At 32.5% G+C, this 23,134-nt stretch overlaps 1 protein-coding gene across 1 annotated transcript; it reads right to left on the reverse strand.

Annotated features, from left to right (window-relative positions):
* Positions 1-318: 318 nt before the first annotated feature.
* On the reverse strand, positions 319-13,898 carry LOC148285313 (trypsin-7-like). Its single transcript, XM_088227086.1, has 5 exons — positions 13,852-13,898; positions 11,484-11,679; positions 10,319-10,577; positions 4,671-4,820; positions 319-731 (listed from the first exon to the last, which is right to left on the reverse strand). Exons 1-5 carry the CDS (start codon positions 13,895-13,897, stop codon positions 585-587), a joined length of 798 nt encoding a protein of 265 aa, XP_088083212.1. The 5' UTR covers position 13,898; the 3' UTR covers positions 319-584.
* Positions 13,899-23,134: the final 9,236 nt, after the last annotated feature.

Consider the following 23,134-nt stretch of genomic DNA (forward strand, 5'->3'; position numbering starts at 1 on the left):
GTTTTCGAATCGGATTGTGGTCCCGTGGTAGTATTGTGGACTCACGGGCCAAAGGCTCTAGGTTCAAATCCCTCTCTACCACAACTCGATTTTCATTTTTTCAGCACAAGTTTTTTTCGGCTTTTAGGGAATGGTCAGAAAATTTAAATATTCGAGGAAATAATAAAAACTAAAGTGTTTCTCTATTTTATTTTTAAAAAATAAATTTAAAATTTTTCTAATTTCCACAGTTAGGTTCGAACAGTATTGTTGGGTTTTGATTCGTTGTATTTTATTTAATTATATAAGTTATAAATAAAACTCTAGACAAAATATGTAAGTTAAAATCTTTTATTTTATACACGCCACCTCGCAAAAAACATATTACTACACTCTATAACCCCCTCTCCCCTTTTTTAAAAATGTCGCTTCGAGAAGATTATTTTTTGTTAAAATCAACCTGATGTTTTTAGCTTCTCATGTTGGTATTGGTGAAGTTGGATGGTGGGATTTGGATTTTAGTGTTAAAATTGTTCTGACGAAGAGACGAGTACGTCTTGAAACCGGTTACATACATTTTTTAAAATCATTTTTTCCCAATTTATTTAAACTCCAGCATGTTTTTTGATCCAATCCCTGACCACAGAAACTTTGGCATATACTCCTGGCATATCTGCTTCTGCACATCCTACCCCGAATGAAACAACCCCAATTAGCTTATTGTCATAAATCATTGGACCTCCGGAGTCACCCTGAAAAAAAAAAGAGCGTAAATATAAAAAAAGATTATTTAAGTATTACTTACCGATTTAGGTTTTTGCCACAATTAATACATTAAAAAACGACGAGTGATTGCACAAAGAAATTTGTTTTCTTACAGGAAAGTACAAAATTATTATTTTTAAAAAAAAATAATTAGGGGTTAAATTAAAAAAAAAAAAAAAAAAAAAAACCCACAATGCCATACATACAAAACTAGAGTAACAAATGACTTATGATTACCAATAAGGTGAAAAACAAGAGTCTCAAAACACATTTAATTACAACAACAACAACAAACCATCACGCCGTTTCCCCGTAGGGGTAGGCAGAGAGGATAGAACGCCATAACACTCTATCTTGGCATACATACCTCGCTTCCTCTACATTCATACATCTTCTTATGCACGCACGCCGATTATTCCTACTTTTGACGTGTCCATCTTTAAGTATTTGATGGACTTGATCGTGCCATGTCTTTCTCGGTCTTCCTCGTTTTCTGCATCCATCAACATTTGCATCGTAGATCCTTTTAGCCGTTCTTTCGCTGTCCATTCCATGTCCAAACCAACGCAGCACCCCTTTCTTAATTCTGTCAATAATGCATGTCTCAGCCCCTCACACTTCACGGATCTCGACATTTGTGCACCTATCATACATCGTTTTACCACACATTCGCCTGAGGGATCGCATTTCGACAGCATTCAACCTACTTTCATCATTATTTTTCCAATTCCATACTTCGCTCCCATACATTAGAGTTGGAACGTTGGAAAGTTGGAAAATAAATGGAAAATCCTGCAATATTTAACATCAAATACAAATTATTTTTTTGATACATTTTGAAATAAAATATCATGTTATAAAAAAGTTAACAAAGTTTATGTTTTTTAAAGTTTTTCTTTTTTGTAAGAAATATTTATTTAGACTGACGTTTACAACATACGTGCTTATGTGTACATTATATTATGAATGTAAGATTTATAAACTCAATAAGAATCTTATATTTTATCACTTTCTTAATACTTTATACAATTTGTACCAATTGACTAAATAAAAAATAAATATATATTGTCGTATTAAATAAAATAAAAGGCATTAAATGAAAGGAAGTTTATGCCTAGCATGCATGAGTTTTAGGGTTTGATTTTCGACATGGTTAATGTGAAATATTTATTTGAAAAGGTGTTTTTACACTATGACCCTTATTTTTTATAATTTATACCAATGATGTGAGTTGATGCATTCAAAACTCAATTTTTTTGCTATTCGCTGATGACAATAAAGTATTTAAAATTGTGTCTTTAATAAATGATTGCGAAGTTCTTCAAGCTGACTTAGATAGAATATTATGGCCGGCCTAAGCTAATTACAACAGTTACATGAAGAAACATAAATGCAAGAAACTGAACAAAAAGAATATTAAACTATTTATTAAAGACAAACAAGGGCAAAACAATAGTTGTATACAATATATTAAAAAAAACGAAAGACCTAAAACTTTGAGCTAAACCATGCCAATCTTACTTCATCCCACACTGTTTGGTCGCGAAGAGATCTACGAAAAGCCGAAAGATCTATCCCAAAAAGTTCCAAGTCGTGTGATGAATTGACCAATCTACACATTCTGGACATTGGGGCATAAAAACCAAAGTTGCTCTTAGAAGATTTTATAAATAGCAGATTTCGACTTTTGGTGACACGGTTGGGAACATGAAAAGAAATTGATTGCAACAGAGATGGGACATCACTTAAAGCATTAAGTATTTTAAAAATGCATATAAGGTTCATCTCAGTTCTACGTCTCTCCAATGAAGACAGACTAAGATATTGCTCTATTTCAAAATAGTAATAATTACCCCTTTGTAATCCGAGCAACCATCCCACTTTTCTTAGGAAACGGTGTTGGACAGACTCGATATGGTCAATATGAGTCCTGTAGAATAGAGACCAAATAGGAGAAACGTATTCTAGATGGGGTCGAACTAGTGCGCAATAAAGAGTTTTGATGGTATTAATATTAATATGTTGCTATTGCAAGGACAATCAGTTATTATTGAATTCTGATAAATGTCTTGTCATGTCATTTACTCGAAAGAAAAAAAGTATACTATTTGGCTATAAACTATCTTGGAAAATTGTCAATCGTTTAATGAAAACGGGAGATTTGGGTGTACCGATGGATGATAAGCTTTTATTTAGAGCTCACATAAATACAATAGTGGATTAAGCGTACAGACTTCTAGGGTTTATTTTACGAATCCCCAAGCCATTCTCATCACCAGATACACTCAAACTTCTTTACTATACTTATGTGCGTAGTCAACTCGAATTTGCTTTATTAGTATGGTCCCCTCAGTATAATGTATATATTTATCTAATCGAGAACATTCATAAGGAGCCTGGAATATCGTTTTAGTAACATTAAAAATGATAACGGCGCATCTTGGATTCATTTTAATATAGAATCACTACAAAAAAGACGCCTTACATGTGATTCAATTTTTCTTTTCAAATTTTCAAACTTGAATTTTTTATTCATTTTTTTGTGACATTTAATGTTTATATCTTTTGCATGATTTATAAAAAACTTTATTGGTCTTTTTATGTTAAAAAAATGTTGCTTTCAATACGTATGTATGACTGTATGTTTTCTGAATAAAATAAAATTAAAAAAAACAAAAAAAAAAAAATAATTTAAAAAAAGACATTTTATTTTAAAGTCCCAGGACTGGAGCGTAAGACTGATCATATAACCCTCAAATAACAAAAATGATCAAGATAGCATCGAGTGGTCTATCAATGCAATACCCTATACCGATCATGATGATGATTATTATTAAAATAAAAAAAGCTTAGCGACGTTCAGTCCTTTCGTTGAACGTTACTTTCAACGTTTTGGCGCAACGTCCCGTAGCTGTTCAATGAATGCCAGTATTTAATGATCAACCTAGCAGTCTTCTTCAATGGCTGATGTAACTTTTTGGCGGCGACATATATGCTTCCAGAAATCAGCCATCATTATCATCATAAGTTGGCTAACCCTGGGTCGGCCTTGGCCGAACCCAGGAGTCTTCTCCACTCTTAATAATAATAATAATATTTGGCTGATTTATGTAGCGCTATTTTTGTGAAAAATCACCTTAAAGGCGCTTTACAATTGTAAGTATACCTAAACTTACATTCTAACTAAACGAAAGAGGCATGTTATATTTTCTGATTTAAAATTGAGGGCATAATAGTCTAAAAAAATGGGATTCTGACAAGTTTTCATCTTCCTGAATCAAATGCTGACCTAAAAGTAGATTTTCTTTGACATGTATTGTCCCTAATACAAAGGTCCGTTAGGTATTTTGGAGCCTTTTCATGAAAGAATTTGAATACTGTTTTTTTTACTGATTTGCGTATATTCCATTACAGCAATCTAGACGCGAAACGACATAAGCATTTACCGGTCTGCCGGTCTGCTGCCCTTCCTCTCCAGTTCCTCATTTCCAACATTCTAGAATCTGCAATGACGCAGTCTATTCATTGCCATTTGTGCCTTCCTGGTCTTTGTCATCCTTGTGGTAACGAGAGAGTCGTTTTATGGGGTTTTCATCGTCCATTCTAATTATATGGCCAGCCCACCTCAAGTGCCCAACCTTGATGGATTGATTACAACTAGTGATCCTTAGATTTCATATAGCTTTCTTTTGTAGCGATTATTACCCAATAGTTGTTTTTTCTTACATGGCCATAGATAACTCTGTGGATTCTTCTTTCGAGAGCTGCAATGGTTCCTTCAATATTATTTGTCAAAACCCAGGTTTCAGAGGCATGTGCCAGGATTGGTTTGATCAGAGTTTTGTGCAGTATTGTGTTAGTATTTTTTCATATTAGAAATCAATTACGGATGTTTAATATAACAAATTAAAAAAACAAATAATTACCTGACAAGTATCTTTTCCTCCAGTTCTATATCCCGCGCAAAGCATCCGTTCATTAACAAACCGAGCGTATTGTCCATTTGCCTTTTGTTTGCATTCATTGTGTGATATTATTGGCAAAGAAACAGCCATTAAAGTATTTGATACTGGTCCCTAGATGTACAAAATGAAACATTTTAGTAATCCATAAATTATTTTTTTTAAATACTATCTTACAAATTTGATTAAGTTAGCTGCTTTTGGAAAGCTGAAACACGTTTTCAAAAATAAGGAAATTCTAAACAATCTAAAGGTCATAGTCTACAACTCTTGTATTCTGCTGGTGACAACACACGGTCTTAAAACCAAATCACTCACTGCCAGAAGTGTTCACAAAATATATTGCACTCTGCGATCTATGAAAAGGCAAATGTTGGACGTCTCCTTGAGAGACCAAATAAAGAATAAAATAATCCGCCGTACAAAGGTGACTGATATCGCAAAAAGAGTAGGAAGACAAAAATTAGCAATGGGTAGGTTTTGTGGCGAGACAAGAAGATGATATGTGGACCCCTAGAGTACTTAATTGGAGACAATACGAAAATAAAAGTGGGACCACAGAAGAGATGAACTGAGGACATCGTCGAACTCGTGGGACATGGATGGAAACAGTGCCAAGGACAGAAAAACATTGGAAAATTTGGAAGAGGCCTATATCCAGCTGTGGAGAGAAACGGGGTGATAAAAAGAAGAAAAAGAACACTGTCTTACTTAGTCACATTCTCAAAATACATCTTCTTTTTGGGTGATCCCGTGAAGGTTGGATTCATAGACGTTTCCCATTTACGCATGAAGCGTGTGAACCCGCCCGTTTTTGTAACATTACTGGCGGAGACATTTGCAAATTTCACTTAATTAAGTTTTATAGTATATAAGTATACCTTGACATGTAAGAAAAAAAATATGTTACATATTTAGGTATATTAGATAATTTTCAATGAAATATTTTTCACAATAATGTTTTGAGTTTGTCCAAATGTTTGCATACAGGTTGGACTTCCTCTCTAGGGAGTTGTTCAGATCTTAATCTATCGCAACAGAGGGAAAATATTTTTGAGAAGGGAATATGGAAGTCTAGGCATTTACAGGGCTTATGACCTATCGTTGGCTGGTTTAAGTGGTCATTTTACACCCTGTGTAACATTCACCATTCTGCTTATGTTTAAACATCCTGTTTCCTCAACTCAAATAATTCAATTAGATGAATCTCACCCGCATAAATAAAGGTTTCAGCTCTTCTCACAAACATCAACAGATGAAAGAATTGAAGGAATTGTTCAAATATAGGCAGAATGGTGAATGTTACACAGTGTGTAAAGTGGCCACTCAAACTAGCCATTGACAGGTCATAAGCCCTGTAGATGCCTAGACTTATATATTACCTTTTCTTAAATGTTCTTCATTTCTGTTGTAATATGTTGATAATAATCAAAGTTAATAAACAAAAAAAACAATAACTTTATCTACTACATAAACACTCAATAGATTTCTCTGGACCATGTCTAGTCTGCCTAACTAGGTACAACTTGTTTTAAGGCAGACATTTTTATGCAAAAATAAACAATTACATTACTACCTACTTGTTAATATACTAAACAGTTATACAATATGAATTTATTAGGAATTTATTTTTAGTAAATTTTCCGATTTTTCTCAACACAAATCCAGTAACCAAATTTTTACAAATTTGTTAAATTGAATCGGGGTCATGGTTTTGCATTTTTCGGGTAACATATTGAATATTTTGGGGCCCAGAAACCTGAAATTTCTTTGCCCGAATTCAGAGTTTGTGAAAGACCCCATGACCCATCCTCCAGTTTGACTTCTGGTAGTGTGGGAGTGTTTCTTTTGGGATTTCATTGAATAATTTACTTGCACAAACATTATTATTCTAAAAATATATGATTGTCTTATATCTAAGTTATCGAATTCTTCAGATACCCTGACTCTGGGGTACCTGAAAGGCTTTTTTTAAATTATTTTAATGATTGATTTTTGAGCAGATTCGAGAGGTTTTAATATCGATTTATTAGTGCCTCTCCATCCTATTATGCCATAAGTTATAATTGAATTACGTAAAATAAAATATAGTTGCATAAGTTTAATTAGGGATAAGATGTTACGTATTGACTTTAAGATATGGGAAAGTTTTCTTATTTTATGTGTTATATATTTTATGTGTTCTGTCCATTTAAAATATAATGCAGCCATTTATTCGGTGAACGAACGAACGAATGAATTGATTGAACAAATTATTTGAAATAAGCGTTTGGCATCCACAGGAGAGCCAGCCCCAGGATGCAAAATTCAAGTATTTTACAAACAAACAAACAAACCATCACGCCGTTTCCCCGTAAGGGTAGGCAGAGAGGATAGAACGCCACAACACTCTATCTTTGCATACAGATCTCGCTTCCTCTACATTCATACATCTTCTCATGCACGCGCGCCGATTATTCCGACTTTTGACATGTCCATCTTTAAGTATTTGTTGGATTTGGTCATGCCATGTCTTTCTCGGTCTTCCTCTATTTCTGCATCCATCAACATTCGCATTGTAAATATTCTTAGCCGTTCTCTCGCTGTCCATTCGTTCTACATGTCCAAACCAGCGCAGAGCTCCTTTCTTGATTTTGTCGATAATGCTTGTCTCAGCCTTACATAATGTACGGATCTCAACATTTGTGCATCTATCGTACATAGTTTTACCACACATTCGCCTGAGAGATCGCATTTCGACAGCATTCAGCTTACTTTCATCCCTGTTTTTCCAAGTCCATACTTCGCTCCCATACATCAGGGATGGGACCAGGACTCCGTTGTGAACTGCCAATTTTGCCTCTTGTGACAACCATTTATTTGCCAAGGTCGATTTAAGTGCACCGTTCACTCTGTTCCCGGCACTCACCCTCCTTTCAATATCTTTCTCAGTCATTCCATCCCTAGTGAACATACTTCCCAGATACACAAATTCCTCTACTTGTTTTAGTATAACTCCATTCAAAGTGATTTCACATTTAGTCATACTTTCATTTCTTTCAAAAACCATCACATTCGATTTATCGACATTCATCAGCAAATCGCTCCTCTTGCATACATCGTAGACCTTTGTTACCAAGAATTGCAGTTCCTCTTTGTTATTAGCAAGGAGTACAGCATCGTCAGCATACAAAAGACAATTGACTTTTAAATCACCCATTTTTGCTCCCATTCTTAAGCCTTTCAGTTCTTTCATGCAGTTATCGATATACACGTTGAACAGCCATGGTGACATAACACATCCCTGCTTCACTCCTTTATGAATGTCAAACCACGATGTGTATGATCCATTTACCCTAACACATGCTGTGCTGTCTTTATACAGAGAAGCAATAGCACGTGTTAGATTTACGCTTACTCCGTACTCCGATAACACCTTCCATAATTTTTCTCTGTCAACTCTATCAAACGCTTTTTGCAGATCGACAAATGCGCAGAAAAGCTTTTGGTTTTTAGCAAGAAATTTTTCTGTCATGTTTCGTAAAGCAAATATTTGATCCATACATCCTCTTCCATTCATAAAACCGCTCTGAATATCCCACACTCTATCCTTTGTAACTTTTCTTACTCTATCAATCAGTATTCTTCCATACATTTTGCCAACAGCGCTCAAAAGGCTGATTGCTCTATAATTTCCGCATTCTACTCTTGAACCTTTTCCCTTGTATAGAGGCATAACAACAGCCCTTCTCCAGTCTGGAGGAGTGTATTCCTCCTCTAAACATCGGTTGAAAAGTTTGTGCAGCCATACAAAAATTATTTCACCGCCCGCCTTTATGAATTCTGTAGCAACATTATCAAAACCTTGCGCTTTTCCATTCTTCATATATTTGGCAGCAATTCTTATTTCTTCCATTCTTATCTCTGTCGTACCATCATATGCATTTAAACTTACCTGAGGAGGTGCTGCAGTGCTTATATTTCCTGTATGTGTTTCATACACCTCCTCAAAGTATTCCTTCCATCTTGTTTTTATTCCACTATCATTTGTCACCATTTTCCCATCTTTTCCTTTTATAGCTGTCATACATCCACTTTCATTACTGTTTCGGGAATTTTTCACCGCTTTCCAGAATATCTTTATATTTTCTTGGAAGTTCTCGGTCATTTTGATTCCCTCTTTTTTTTCAACAATTTTTTTCGTTCACACACACCTTGTTTCACTCTCTTCTTACATTCATTATATATGCTTTTTAATTCTGCATACCTATTACCAATCGCTTTATTCACTGTCAGCAGATTTAACCATGCTTCCTTCTTTTCTTGCACTAGTTTTTAATCAAGTATTTTATTTACTCAATTACTAATTATTTTAATTATTTTCATCTCAACAACATAGTTTTTCATAATGTTGAGATCCGTACCTTATGTAAGGTTGAGACAAGCATTATCGACAAAAATAAGAAAGGAGCTCTGCGCTGGTTTGGACATGTAGAACAAATGAACAGCGAAAGAACGGCTAAGAATATTAACAATGCGAATGTTGATGGATGCAAAAATAGAGGTAGACCGAGAAAGACATGGCATGACCAAATCCAACAAATACTTGACGATGGACATGTCAAAAGTTGGAATAATCGGCGCGCGTGCATGAGAAGATGTATGAATGTAGAAGAAGCGAGATCTGCATGCAAAGATAGAGTGATGTGGCGTTCTATCCTCTCTGCCTACCCTTAAGGGGAAACGGCGTAATGGTTTGTTGTTGTTAAAATGACTTACAAAAAATGGCTTAAAAAAGTTGAGGGGGATTGTACCGGATAGCATAATCCGTGAGGCGAAACATATGGGCGAAGGAGTATATTTTAAATTCTGTAATATCCTGCCGGTAAAACAACTTTGTGACTACAAATTGATTGTAGATCATTTTGTTGATCCGGAATATAAAAAAAGAGTTTCCCACACTCACAACACTAGATTAAAAACAAAGGGCTCCCGGTCTGTTCCCCGCATTACAAATTACTTCGGAGAGCGAACATTAAATTGCGTTCTTCCAAGATTGTTCAATGATCTCCCTCAAACCATCAGTAACATGAAAAATCTTCAAATGAAAAAAAAAGAACTGAAGAAATATCTTAAATAGGTGCGAAGGTTTTCGCGGTCACTGTTATCAATATTATGTATCTTTTTTGGGTGATACCGTGTATGTTGGATTTGATCCGACGTTTCGGCTACCATTGCAGGATCAATCTTCAGGGAAAACTGTGTGTTTTCCCTAAAGATGGCTCCTGGCAATGGTAGCCGAAACGTCGGATCAAATCCAACATACACGGTATCACCCAAAAAAGATACATAATAAGAAATATCTTCTCGATACTTTATAGTGCCTGTTTATAAATAAATCTGTAAAATATAAATAAAATAAATGTAATATAAACCTGTCATAAAAAAAAAAAATGTGTCTCACCGAAAAGTCTTTGAACTTAGTGGGTAACAAATTATTATATGTATTTTTTAATTATAAGATAAACGCTGCTCTGCAGCACTGCAATTGAAAGTAAGTTTTAGAGTCCATCGATTCATGTTCATTATTTTTTTAAAGTCAAAAAATGTTTCTTTAAGAATAAAATACTCACATCTTCATAAGTAGTACCCCAGCCAGTAACGATTGCATAAGTATTCGGTAAAATTTCAAGACTATCGGAAGCTAGCTTTATTGGCTTAGTGGTTTTTGAAAGAGTCAGGGGGCTTGTCAATTTTAGCAACTGGAAGTCATAATCGAAGTCAAATTTGTTATCTTTGTGGTTGTAATTTGGGTGGACAATATGTTTTTCGACAAAACTAATGTTAGATCTTGATACAATTGTAGAACCGGTGAATATCAAACCGTTTTCTCTGAAAAAAAATGACGTCATTAGGGGAAGGTAAAAAAACACACACAGATATTAGGGAGTTAATGAGATTGAAATTATCATAAAATATTAAGGCATTATAATTGATAAAAATATAAAACGGATGAAGGGAACAAATAATATTTTAAATAGAATGAGAAAACTAAAATATGTATTTATTAGATTAAGGAATATAATATTAACAGTCGGAAAATTAAAATCAACTTATTTTGCATAAGCCCAATCCATACTACAGTACGGAATAATCGGATAGGGTGGTGCTTTTAAAGCAAATATTTTACCGGCCAAAAAAAATTAATTAATTATCAAAGTTATTTAAAAAAACTGTATTATTTTCCCACTGTTCAATTCTTAAAAAAAAAGGTTTGTTTAGATGTAAAATCGTTTTATAAAAACCATTGTTTGCTTTGATATATACATAAAGACAGAATTCATAGTAGTGTATCTACGTCAGTACGTAAGTACGCGACCTAGAACAAGTGGTAACATCTTACTTCCCAAATTAAAAACAACTACAGCACAACATCATTATATTTACAGAATAATATTTTTAATTATTAATAATTTAAAATAAAATAAACAAATTATTGTAAAACGTCACTCCTCATTGTGTAGTCAAAAATTGTTTTTTCTTTTAAGAAATAGGAAACGTTAATGTAAACATATGTATTGAATTGATATTAAAATTGTATAAGTTGTAATATTGTATACTTATATTTGTTTTTTGAATAAAAAAAAATTAGAAAAAAAAAGTATTAGAATAAAAATTTTGAGACGGGAATATAAAAAAGTTAAGACTTTTACAAGTCTTATGACCTATTATTGTCTTCTTTAAAGGGCCATTCAAACCAGCCAACGTCAGGTCATAAAAGTCATTGTTTTTGCTTACCCGCAGTGAGCGGCTGTTAGCAGCCAATTTTCGTTGAGAATTGCTGCTCCACAGACCAAACCATAGCTGGCTGTATGAGGATATTTTAGAATAGATACTGGTGTGCCCCCGACGATTCTCGAACTGTATCCTTCAGATTCTAATGTCTTTAACTTTTCTAGAAGAACTTTCTCGTGGTCTGTTACTTCGGATGCGACTGAAAGAAAAAATAACAAAAGTGTAATCATTTTATTCTAATTAAAAGCCTTTTTTGCGCAGACAAATTCAGAATTTAATTTAAAAAAAACAGATCTTATTTTATATTTAAAAATCTTAATAATTTTATTCTAATTGGAAGGTTGTATTGCGCAGACAAATTCACGATATAATAAAAAAACAAATTTTATTTTAAATAACAATAAATAAAAAAAATCCTAAAAACTAAAAGAAAGAGAATAAAAGTCAAATGAAAAATGCGGCAAAAAAGTAGAAATTATGAAATAATGACATTGGTAATCGTTACACAAAAATCAATTATATTCATCCTCCAGTCGTCTCTGCTCGGCTGTCAGCTCCTGTGCATCCTCCCAAGTCAGGTTTACGTATCGCAGTTCTGACATGAACTGCCGACGAACCGTCAGCCGTGGACGTCTAGAACGTCGACAACCTGATGCCTTGTAAAGTGGGTAAGCGTGGTTAATTTTCTCAAGAGGCGTCCGCAGTCCATGGCCAAGCCAAGTGTATTGCCTCCGCTTGATAACAGTTTTCACCAGAGTTAAAATGTAACTACTTATGAATAAGATCAAATATCAAGCAATATTCAAAACAGTCATGTTCTGAAACGAGTAGTCATATCAAATACACTTAAATTATTTTGCATTAATTAAATACTAAGTTATATTATAAAATAAAGAAAGTCCCTAAGTTTGAGGTAAGAAAGTAATTTTGGTTTTATCTTGTGAATTTTTTTTTAAAAATGCAGAAAAATAAACTTTATTTTTTTAAAAGGTTTTTCAAAAATTAAATCAGTTTAAAAGTCCTCTTTTCTCAGGATTTTCGTTTTAAGGAGGACTGTCAACCCATAAAATATTTTCCAATTTGTTCTATGAACTTTTGCCGTCATTCTTGCAACATCATAATTCCTCGCCCATAGAACTTCTGGTCCTTATCAGCAAAAAACTGAATAATGTGCAATTTCAGATCATGATCATTGGTGAAAGTTTTACCATTCAAAGAATTGTACAAACTTTAAAATAAACGGTAATCAAAAGCGTTGGATCAGGGCTGTATAACGGATCGACATCACTCCCAACATTGCATTTGGATGTATAAAGGTTTAAAAATATATGATATTAATAATAATGATAAAAAAATATATTAAATGTTATACATACAATGTGATAAATACAAAAACAAACAACATTTATTCTTAAATAAAACGAAGGTATACAAAGTTAAATGATGGACTAATTGTCGTCACTAACAATTTCTTACAGTCTAACAGAAAATTAAAAAAAAAAACAATAATAAAAAAAGTTTAAAAAAATGAAATAATCACGCAAATAAATAAAAAAATACGAAAATACAAACAGTAAAAACAACTTAAAAGTTAAGGTTTTATATTGCTTACGTTATTTACATTTTCATTTGTTCAACTACATCTTTAAAATATTCATTTATACTATAGGAATACTTAGTTATTAAAAACACTTTAAACACTAATGATTTTTTTTTATATACTTCTTACTATAAATTTTGACAGCCTTGCATATGGGCTTTCTTTGTATTAATGATTGTTTTATCAATGGAATTTTTAATTTTCTTTTATTTCTGATGTTATGAAAGTGGCTTTTTTCTTGTGTATTCCGGTATTGATTTAACTGTAAGACTTAGTTCCATTAAATAAATGCCCTTCATAGTTTATAAATTAAAAATATAACAATTTTTTCTATGTGTTGCCAGGTAATCGGGATTTACTATTTTTCTAACACGTCTTTTTTGAATTTTAAAAACATCATGTACCCACATATAATATAAAATAGAGTTCAGGTTTTTTTATTTTTATTTCCTATTAAATATGTTTTTGAACTTGAATGATATAAATTAAACTTGATTTTTTTCGTTGTTTTGAAAAAATTTCCGTTTGGCAATAATCCTCCCAAGTGAACAAATTACATTATTTACAAAAAAATGAATAAAATATAGTGCTTGAAATAAAAATATGAAAAATCGGCGTATTGTTATTGCTAATTTCAAAAAATGATTTAGAATTTACTATTTATGCACCCGGACACGGAAAATAATAATTAAATTGTGTTTTTTTATTGTTTTGTATCATTTAAATTACGCCGTCTCGTGTTTTTAAAATTACAACTTGATTTCAACTCACCGAATCCTATAGTTAGGAACACAACCAACAGCACAAACGACGCCATGTTGAATGGCGTGATAAAATTGGAGGTAGATTAAATCAGAAACGCACACAATATGGTAAATTTAATCTAGTAAACTATAAAAAAGTTTATAATGGTCATAACCTACAAACCGAGTAACTAAGAAATTTATCCTAGTTTATTACAAAAAATATTTTTTGTTAAGGAAATTTTATTTAAAAAAAAAATAAAAAAAATATTTGCGTTCTTATGATTTACCCAAATATTTAATTTTGAGGGCCATTTTCAACGAGTTGTAAATAACTCACTATTAGAAAATGGAATCGAGTTGGGGTAGAGTGGGATTCGAACCACGGACCTTTAGTCCGTGAGTCCGAGACACTAGCCACAGGACCACAATCCGATTTATAATATAATAACTATTATTTATATTGTTTCAACATATGTTTCCTTATATCTGTTGCTTTTATTTATTTATTCATAAAGATAATCATGCAGTATTTATATAAAAAAGGTACAAAAGAACATTTAAAAAAAAAAAAATTGAATCGGCATTCACTTCGTAACACTTCATTATAAATTATTATGAACATAAAACTTTGTTATCAGTGTTTAGATTTGATGACATTGTGAACAATATTCTGTGTTTATTATATTAGTTTTATATCACCCGTCGATGGGAGGAGTGCTCTCCCGAAACTATAGTTGTGTTATTGTAAAAGAATAAAATTGTGTAACACTGATAACAAAGTTTTATTTTCATAATAATTTACAAAAGAACAATTTAAAAAAGTAAGACCAATTTCAGATTTCACACTAATTTATTATGAATGCAAGAGGAGAGGGGAAAAATAATTGAATTCTAAAAAAGTAAAAATATGAATATTAAATAAAAATTACATAAAATGGAGAAGACATTGTATAGCTCCAACTCTACTTTCCTCCATCTCTCTCTGCTTCCATGAACATTTAAATTTCTCTGTAAAAATTCACAACCAATAATAATTTATTAGATGCAGGTAGAAGATGTGCATATGAATAAGTATAAATTAATAGTTGAAATCAAAAATTAAAATCAAAAGTAAAATTTAACTTCGTATACTGTTTTTTTTTACTCATTCAGCTCAATAAAGGTTTCAGCTCTTTAGAGCCTTTCGAGTTTATAGAGACTGCAACTCTTAAAAGTTTCAGATGTCTAGCTTCATAAACAAACAGCTGGAAGACTTGTCAAAAAAGAGGTTCAAACATACGCAGAATGGTGAATGTGGATTAAATGGCCATTTAAATCAGCCAATGACAAATTATAATCGCTGTTAATGCCTAAACTTCCGTTTTTCTTTCTCTTAAATGTTTTCATCCATGTTTTTATAATGTCAATTAACAGGGCGTGTTTTATAACTTTAAAGAAAAAAAGTGCATTCTTATGAATAACTCTAATATTGACATGTTAAGCCGTTTTCTTTATGGCGTAAATAACTGTGTAAGAATGCGTGTAAGTACACAAATTGTTATTGAACGGGGTTCGAACCTTAAATGTTCTATTTTAGCCGATGTTCGCGATAAGCGGTTCTACCACTGTACCACAAGATGTCCCGTGACAATCGTCTGTTGGAAGGTTTGTGACAGAATAAATTTTGTATGCTGAACATTCATATACAAAGTCGGCCTCGTGGTGTAGTGGTCAGCGCGTTTGCCTACCATGCAATAGATCTCGGGTTCAATTCCCGACATGGTTGATACGAAATATTTATTTAAAAATGTGTTTTTACACTGGGATATTTCATAGTCGAGAGATCCACTGCGATTGGTGTACCAATGCATCATAAGTTGTAAAAAGGAAATAATGATTATGAACATTGTAATAATTTGCAATGCTGACGATACCACTATCAAAGGCTTCCGAATCTGAAAAAGATCTGCAACAATAACTCAACTTGTCTCCCTCAATATGGCGGCCTCCGTGGTGTAGTGGTTAAGACACTTGACTCACACACAGAAGGTTCTAAGCTAGATTCCCGGTAGGAACACAAAAAAAAGTAGTTTTCCTCAAGCCACCATAAGAATTTCAACCGTCCATGCGCCCAGTAGCTGCAAGACTTGCTGCTATCTAACTTCTAATTTTATAAATTTGCTTTTTATTTTGATTTTAAAATATCACTCAAACTCTAAACTTCATTGTCAAATAAAAATTTTAAAAATAAAAATGTAAATAGGGGCTTGATTTATTATTGTCCATGCGCTCTGTAGCTGCAAGACGTGCTGTTATCTAGCTCCTATATATCATAACTGTTATATATCATAATTGGAGACGAGGAACTAGAATCCCAACCGTCCATGCCTTCTGTAACTGCAAGACGTGCTGGGATATTAATTTATTGTACAGCGCCCTTGAAGTTATTTTCACAAAAATGGCTCTGTATAAATTATCAAAACATTATTATGATTATTATAACAACAAAATATAAAGTAAAGTAAAATCATTAATACTTTCAAATGATACAATCTAAAAATTATATTTAATTAAAACAATCTATATTCAAGAAATAACATTAAATACTTTGATTATAATTATTACATATAAAATAATATTAGAAATGACTATAAAAATTTTAAAATACCAATTCAAATATAAGACATGACATCAAAAAATTATAAAAATAATAGAATAAATATAAATCATACACATAAAGTAACAAACACAAACCAGTATACAAAATATTAATATCATTAAAATTAATAGAATATATCGCAGAAAAATATAATTGTTGTAAAAAATTACATATGGTATGTATAGCATAAATTAAAGTGATCAAGAAAGCAACTAAACGTAGGTTTATACAGTGTAAAAAATAGAACGAGACATTAAAAAAATATAAAGCGCAAAAAAGGATGTATAAAGAAAGGAGAAAAGCAAAAATATAAATTAAATAAGAACCCTTTATTTTAAGCGTTAAAAAGTTTTTATATTTATTAAGAAATACATACTTCGATACTTTCCTGTACTGTGTTTTTATTCACATTATTAAAGTTTAATCCGTGATATTGTATAGAATTATTTTGTTTTTCAGGGTCAAGTTATTTATTGCCTGTAACAACTAATCTTGATAATCAATTTTCTAATTCAAACAAGAAAGAATTACTTATTGTTTTTAAATCAAAAGAAAAACTCGCAACAAGGTTATAAATCACATGTAAACAATAACATACTTATAATATTTCCATTGTTTGAAATCACTAATTAAACATATGCGTACCGTAAAACTCCCCAACTTTGAACCAATTTTGGTATATTTTGACAAATAACTACCTTGTTGATGTATTAATCAATTTTATTATGAATTTTTTAAATAAATACTATATACGAAATATTCTGAAATTGAAATTTGTTGAAAATATTAATTGGAACTATTTTTTAATATTTTTCTAAAAGTGGTACATAGATAGGCATCGAAGTTCCCAACTATGTACCACCTTGGAAATTTTCACTTTATTTCATAAAAAAACAAGTCTTGTTGATAGTTGTAGCGCTAAATGTCTACACTGTATTCAAGTTACAAATATTATTGAAAATAAAAACACAGCTTAATTAATAAAAGTCATTTATTTTGACAAGATAATAAAGTCTTATTTGCAAAATTACAGAAAAGTTGAGAAATTATATTACCTAATTAATCGTAAGTTAATTGAACTGAAAAAAGTTATGGACGTATTAGGGAATAAAAGAAAGTAAAAAAAATCCAACCAAGAATCTCAATCAAGAAATTTTTTATGCGGCCCTGGTAGAAGAAATGTTTTCTGGGGTTTGTGTTTTCTGTAAAATATCTTTGCTTTTATAAATTAAAGTCTTCCTTGGCTGGCCAAACCCAATGATGATTTATTCCGCATCTGGATATGATATTCACCGTGATTCCAGCATCATCATTTTTTTTATTTGCTCTGGCTTTTTCTCTCCCTCAGGTCTTTGCGTAGGATTGTTTTTACTGTTGGTATTAGGAAAATGGTTATTGCGAGGAATTCAGTACTATGACGAAAAGTAATTTCGCCTGAGTTCGATAGGGATCATGTTAGGATCTGTGTTAGGATTTTGCCGGTAGTGTCTTGATAATTTGATGTTCCACTGTGATTTGTTATAGATACGTATTGTTTTTCTTCTGTTGATTGAGTGCATGTTGTATAGGGCAAATTATTCTAATGTTTCCTGTTTGTATTTGGGTTTCGTGTCGTTGATTGATTTGTTTGTATTACTACGTTCTTCTTCCTTTCCGATGCGGGATCTGGAGCGTGTGGCCGCGGTCTCAATTTGGAACTAACACTGTATTCCTCCACTGTCATACTGGGAAATTAAAAAAAGGTGATTGTGCTGACCATGTGTATTTGATTGATCACAAACTGACAATACTGCAGTGAGGGGTACAATGAAAGTTTTTAAAGTTTATTTGTTTTGTTATTTTCGCGGTTTGATTGTAAAGAAATATTAAATTTTCGCTTAATTAGTTTAAAAAAATAAATTGATATTGATATGCGAAACTGAAGAAAGACTCAAGTCTTTATGAACAGTTTCGGGAAAGAGGTGGATACTTTCATTGTATTGTTTCCCTCAAATAGCAACAGGAAATGCGTAAAAAATCTAAGAGTACAAATGGATGAACATCTCTGCTGGCGAGCTCATACTAATGAATTAAGCCGCAAAATATTTTTCAGTCTACATTCACTTAGAAGGTTGCAAAAATTCTTACCCATTAGACTAAATGCACCCTTGCACAAGCATTACTACTACCCATTCTAGATTACGCTGATGTTTCCATGACTGATTTAAGCTGTGAGCAACTCGATAAACTTGAACGACTTCAGAATACATGCATAAGGTACATTTTTGGTCTTAGGAAAAATGACCACATTTCTGATTATCGTAGGCAACTGAAATGGCTCAACATTAGACAGCGGAGAGACTACCACTCCCTCTCACTTCTGTTCAATGTACTTCATAGTCCTAACGCTCCTATATACCTGCGTGAAAAATTTCAACACTTATCAGTTCATAGTTTACCTCTTCGTTCTAATTCTCAAGGCACCCATCCACAATTCCTCTTTCTTCTCTAACTCATAAAGTGTCCATGCGGCTCGACTGTGGAATCATCTCCCACCCACCATCAAAGATGTTACTACATTATCTCTGTTTAAATCACGTCTGAAAAAATGTCTTCTTTCTCTTCCTTAATCTCTGCTCCTTTCTTTTTTCCTCTTTCCTCTTTTTTCCTTTTTCCCATTGAGTAATAGTTTTAATTTAAGGTGATTTGTAAACAAATACGTTTATTTCTATTTTTATATACTTTTAGCTTTTTAATATTTTATTTCTATTGAAAATGTTCTGTAACTTATTTTAAAAATTATAAAAATAAAACTTTTATTTTATTGGTTGGTTGGGAGAAATTGCCATTTGGCAATAAGCCCGCCAATGTACAAATAACATTATGTACAAAAGTTGAATAAATAAAAGAAATAAAAATAGCACAAAAACATAGTCATTCACTTGTAATATTTCATTGTTATTCATTCGTTGATGTTTATTTGTAGATTCATCACTACTTTTCGGATTAAAATTTGAGTCAGTTTTAGACAGTAACAGCGCTTTGTAGCACCTTCTTTTTTCCGGTTGGTTTTAGATATTATAATCCAAAAAAAAAGTACCTATGTAATAAAACATTTATAAATAGGTAGATACTTCTTAAATACAACCTGATATTTCATACTTTTCCAAAAAATAATTGAAGCTCTGATTTAAAAAAATGATATTCCATTCCAACTATGTACCATAATAATTATTGGGCAAAATATAAAGAATAAATCAGTTGCCCCATCTATGAGCCATGGTACATAGTTGGGTGACAGTGTTCTTTTCGACATTTTCGTAAATATCAAGATAACCCCAAACAGTTTCGAAGTATTAAATAATCGCAAATAAATATCTTACAATTTAAAATAAAGTACTCATTTGTAGCACTTACCAGTTTTCATAGATGCAAAAAAGTTTGACAACAATCAAAAAATTGCAAAAAATCAACTAAATTAAAAATTATCGCTGCGTAAAACGACCAACAGCGAGCCACGATGAAATGACATTAGAAATTGGCGCCAACTCTCTACTGTACAGCTCTTTAACTTCAAAAACGTCAACGGATGTAATCGAAGGGATACAGATTTTCAATTATAGGCAGAATGGTGAATTTTACACAGTGTGTAAAATAGCCACTTAAACCAACTAACGACAGGTCATAAGCCCTGTAGATGCCTAGACTACTATATTCCCTTCTCTAAAATGTTCTTCATCTCTGTTGTACTATGTTACTATTTCAGTTAGTTTGTTGAATCTATCTCTTTTGTCATCATTCCCTTTTTGAACCTAATGATTCATAGAGCACTGCATTGGTACACCAATTGCAGTGTATCTTGATCATTTTTATTACATGAAGGTAAGGTCATTAGTCTTACGCTTCAGGTACCAGTCCAGGGACTGTGTATTATTCTAGTGTAAACACATATTTTTAAAGCAATATTTCATATCAACCTCGTCGGGAATCGAACCCGAGGCCTCTTGTATGGCAGGCGAACGCGCTGACCACACCACGAGGCCAAATATCTCTTTTTTAATACATGCAAATTAAAAGATTCTCGTTTCAAGTTGAAAAAAAAACCTTTTTGTAAACCAGTCTTTAAATCCCGTCCTGCCAGACACGTTTAACGCATGCGCGTTCACACAAAGCGAAGAATTGTATAATATTTATATTTCTAAGGGCACGTTATATGTACATGGGTGTAAATGCACAACATGCAGTACCTACCTTGCATTCGCATCAGTCAAATATGCAACGGGGATGCAAAACGCAACTATTTTCTCGTTCGGCTTCGTGCAAATTTCAACCCTTACTAAAATATCTAAGGGTCAATGAAACGTTGAATAAGCTGAACATGATAATTATAAAACACAGATGTTCAAAGATTAATTTTTTGCATTTTTTTCTTCCCGAAAATTCAAATCATTCATTAAAAAAAACCGATTTAAATAATTTATTTTGTTAATGCACGGTAAGCGTATTTTAAAAATATATTTTAACTAACCTATCCCTCACTGAACCTCCGAAAATTACACATGATCCAAACGGGGGGACCAAACGACCCCAGCGCCTACTTGTATATGGCGTCAGGAGAATAAAACGTAAGAAGTGTTCATGACCGTGCAATAATTAATTCGTGTTATTTTTGTTAGTTTGCCGAATGCTTATGTACATAATGAGAAATTGACCCTTGTATTGTTTATGTCTTTTTTGTTTTCATATTTTTTTAAAAAGACAACATCAAAATTAAAAACAAAAAAAAGGAAAATGCTTCTATTAATTTCACGATTACAAAAAATATACGTCAAAAAGCTTTAATAGTACTTGCGTTATCGAATTAAAATCGGTCTATGGGGGATCCGATCTGGCAAAATTCCGGTCCGGCCAGGTTAACAAAATATCATCGTAAAACTCGTTTTTATATTAAAAATATGTAAAGTTACATACTAATGAAATATTTTTTTCCTTTTTTTTAGCATGGGCACAGCCTAAAAAGACATTTTTAGTTCTTGAATTAACAAATGTAATTTTTTTATTTAATTTATTTACATACATAAGTTGATTGTACATTATTAAAGGCCTAAGTCCAAACTCCATTGGACTTAAAGTTCTGTTTTGAGATGGGATGAAATTTTAAATAAATAAAAGGAATAAAACTATCTTGTTTTTACCCACCTATTTTTTTAATTTTTCTACCTACCGGTTTCAAAGCTATACAAGCTTCTTTTTCAAGGTAGACTTAACAAATGAATTCCATCCTATTTAAGTATATCAGTTAGTGTGGAGGGAAGTAAAAAATTCAATATCTTTGTCTTGTAATGTGAGATGGATTTGCTTTAAACTAGACAGGAGTGGACTAAAAGAAAAATATTTGGTTATTTATTATTTTTTTCTAAGGTATTACCATCTCAATCCTTGTACACGCAAATTCAAAATTACTGGAAATAAACTTTAACCAAACAAAGGAACGTCATTCCATCATGACACTCCAAAACTCACAAATAAAATACTTCCTAGACGACGTATTAGTTAAAAAAGGTCATGACATCGCTATCGAAGACCCTAACAACTTTCGAACATTTCGACTTGGTAATTTTATAATTTTACTATCCTAGATCTTATAACCGTCAAATCCTGAAGCAGTAAGTTAGCCGCGACGTAAGCAAATGAAAGTAAAAACTGGAAGAATTTATACAAAAAATAAACCGGTTGAATACATGTCATCATTTACGGCGCACAGTTTGCCTACCACATACCGCGCACAGCATCAGAGGACTAAAATCTCCATGGCTCTGTGCCCACATACATGCAAAAATTGCTTTTCGGCGATCGAGAAAAGTTGCCCGAAGGAGCTCTTGGTAATCTGGTGAATCTGGTTAACCTTGGCATCTGTGTGTTGAAAAAGGTAATCCAGAAGTACCGGATACCTATGTTTATTATTAGTTTAAGCAAAAAAAGAAGTGAATTCATTTCTGACTGTGATCAAATTGATTGAACATGAACATCAGTGCGCCAAAATAATTACAAAACTTTGAAAGCCTTTAAATTATTTTGGCAATTCACCAGATCTGTATATCTAACAGGACCTATAAAAGGGCCACGGATAGTAGTGAGAAGCTCTATTCGATACTCTTAGAGAAATATCCGCAACAGCACGAAGGAGAGTCATCAATATTAAAACAATTTATTTTTTGAAAATTTATTATGAATTGATTGTAACTGGGTAGTCCACTGTATCCCTGTATCCCTGATCACCGTTCAGTGATCAGGGACAACCTAAGTAGACTTTTAGTTTTACTATAAACAAAACATATATTTTTATTTAAATTTATTTCAACAGAGAGGGAAAACATTTTTGAGAAGGGAATATGGAAGTCTAGGCATTTACAGGGCTTATGATCTGACATTAGCTGGTTTAAGTGGCCACTTTACACACTGTGTAACATTCACCATTCTGCCCATGTTTTAACATCCACATTTCCTCAACTCAAAGTGGCTACTTAAACCAGCCAATGACAGGTCATAAGCCCTGTAAATGCCTAGACTTTCATATTCCCTTCTCAAAAATGTTTTCCCTCTCTGTTGAAATAAATTCAAATATGAACAACTCCCTAGGGAGGAAATCCAGCCAGTCTGCAAGCATTTGGACATAATCAATCATTTATTT

The sequence above is a fragment of the Micrasema longulum genome, unplaced genomic scaffold (genome assembly GCF_059751315.1).
Source record: "Micrasema longulum isolate JH-2025_06_02 unplaced genomic scaffold, ASM5975131v1 h1tg000041l, whole genome shotgun sequence".
Classification (NCBI taxonomy): domain Eukaryota; kingdom Metazoa; phylum Arthropoda; class Insecta; order Trichoptera; family Brachycentridae; genus Micrasema; species Micrasema longulum.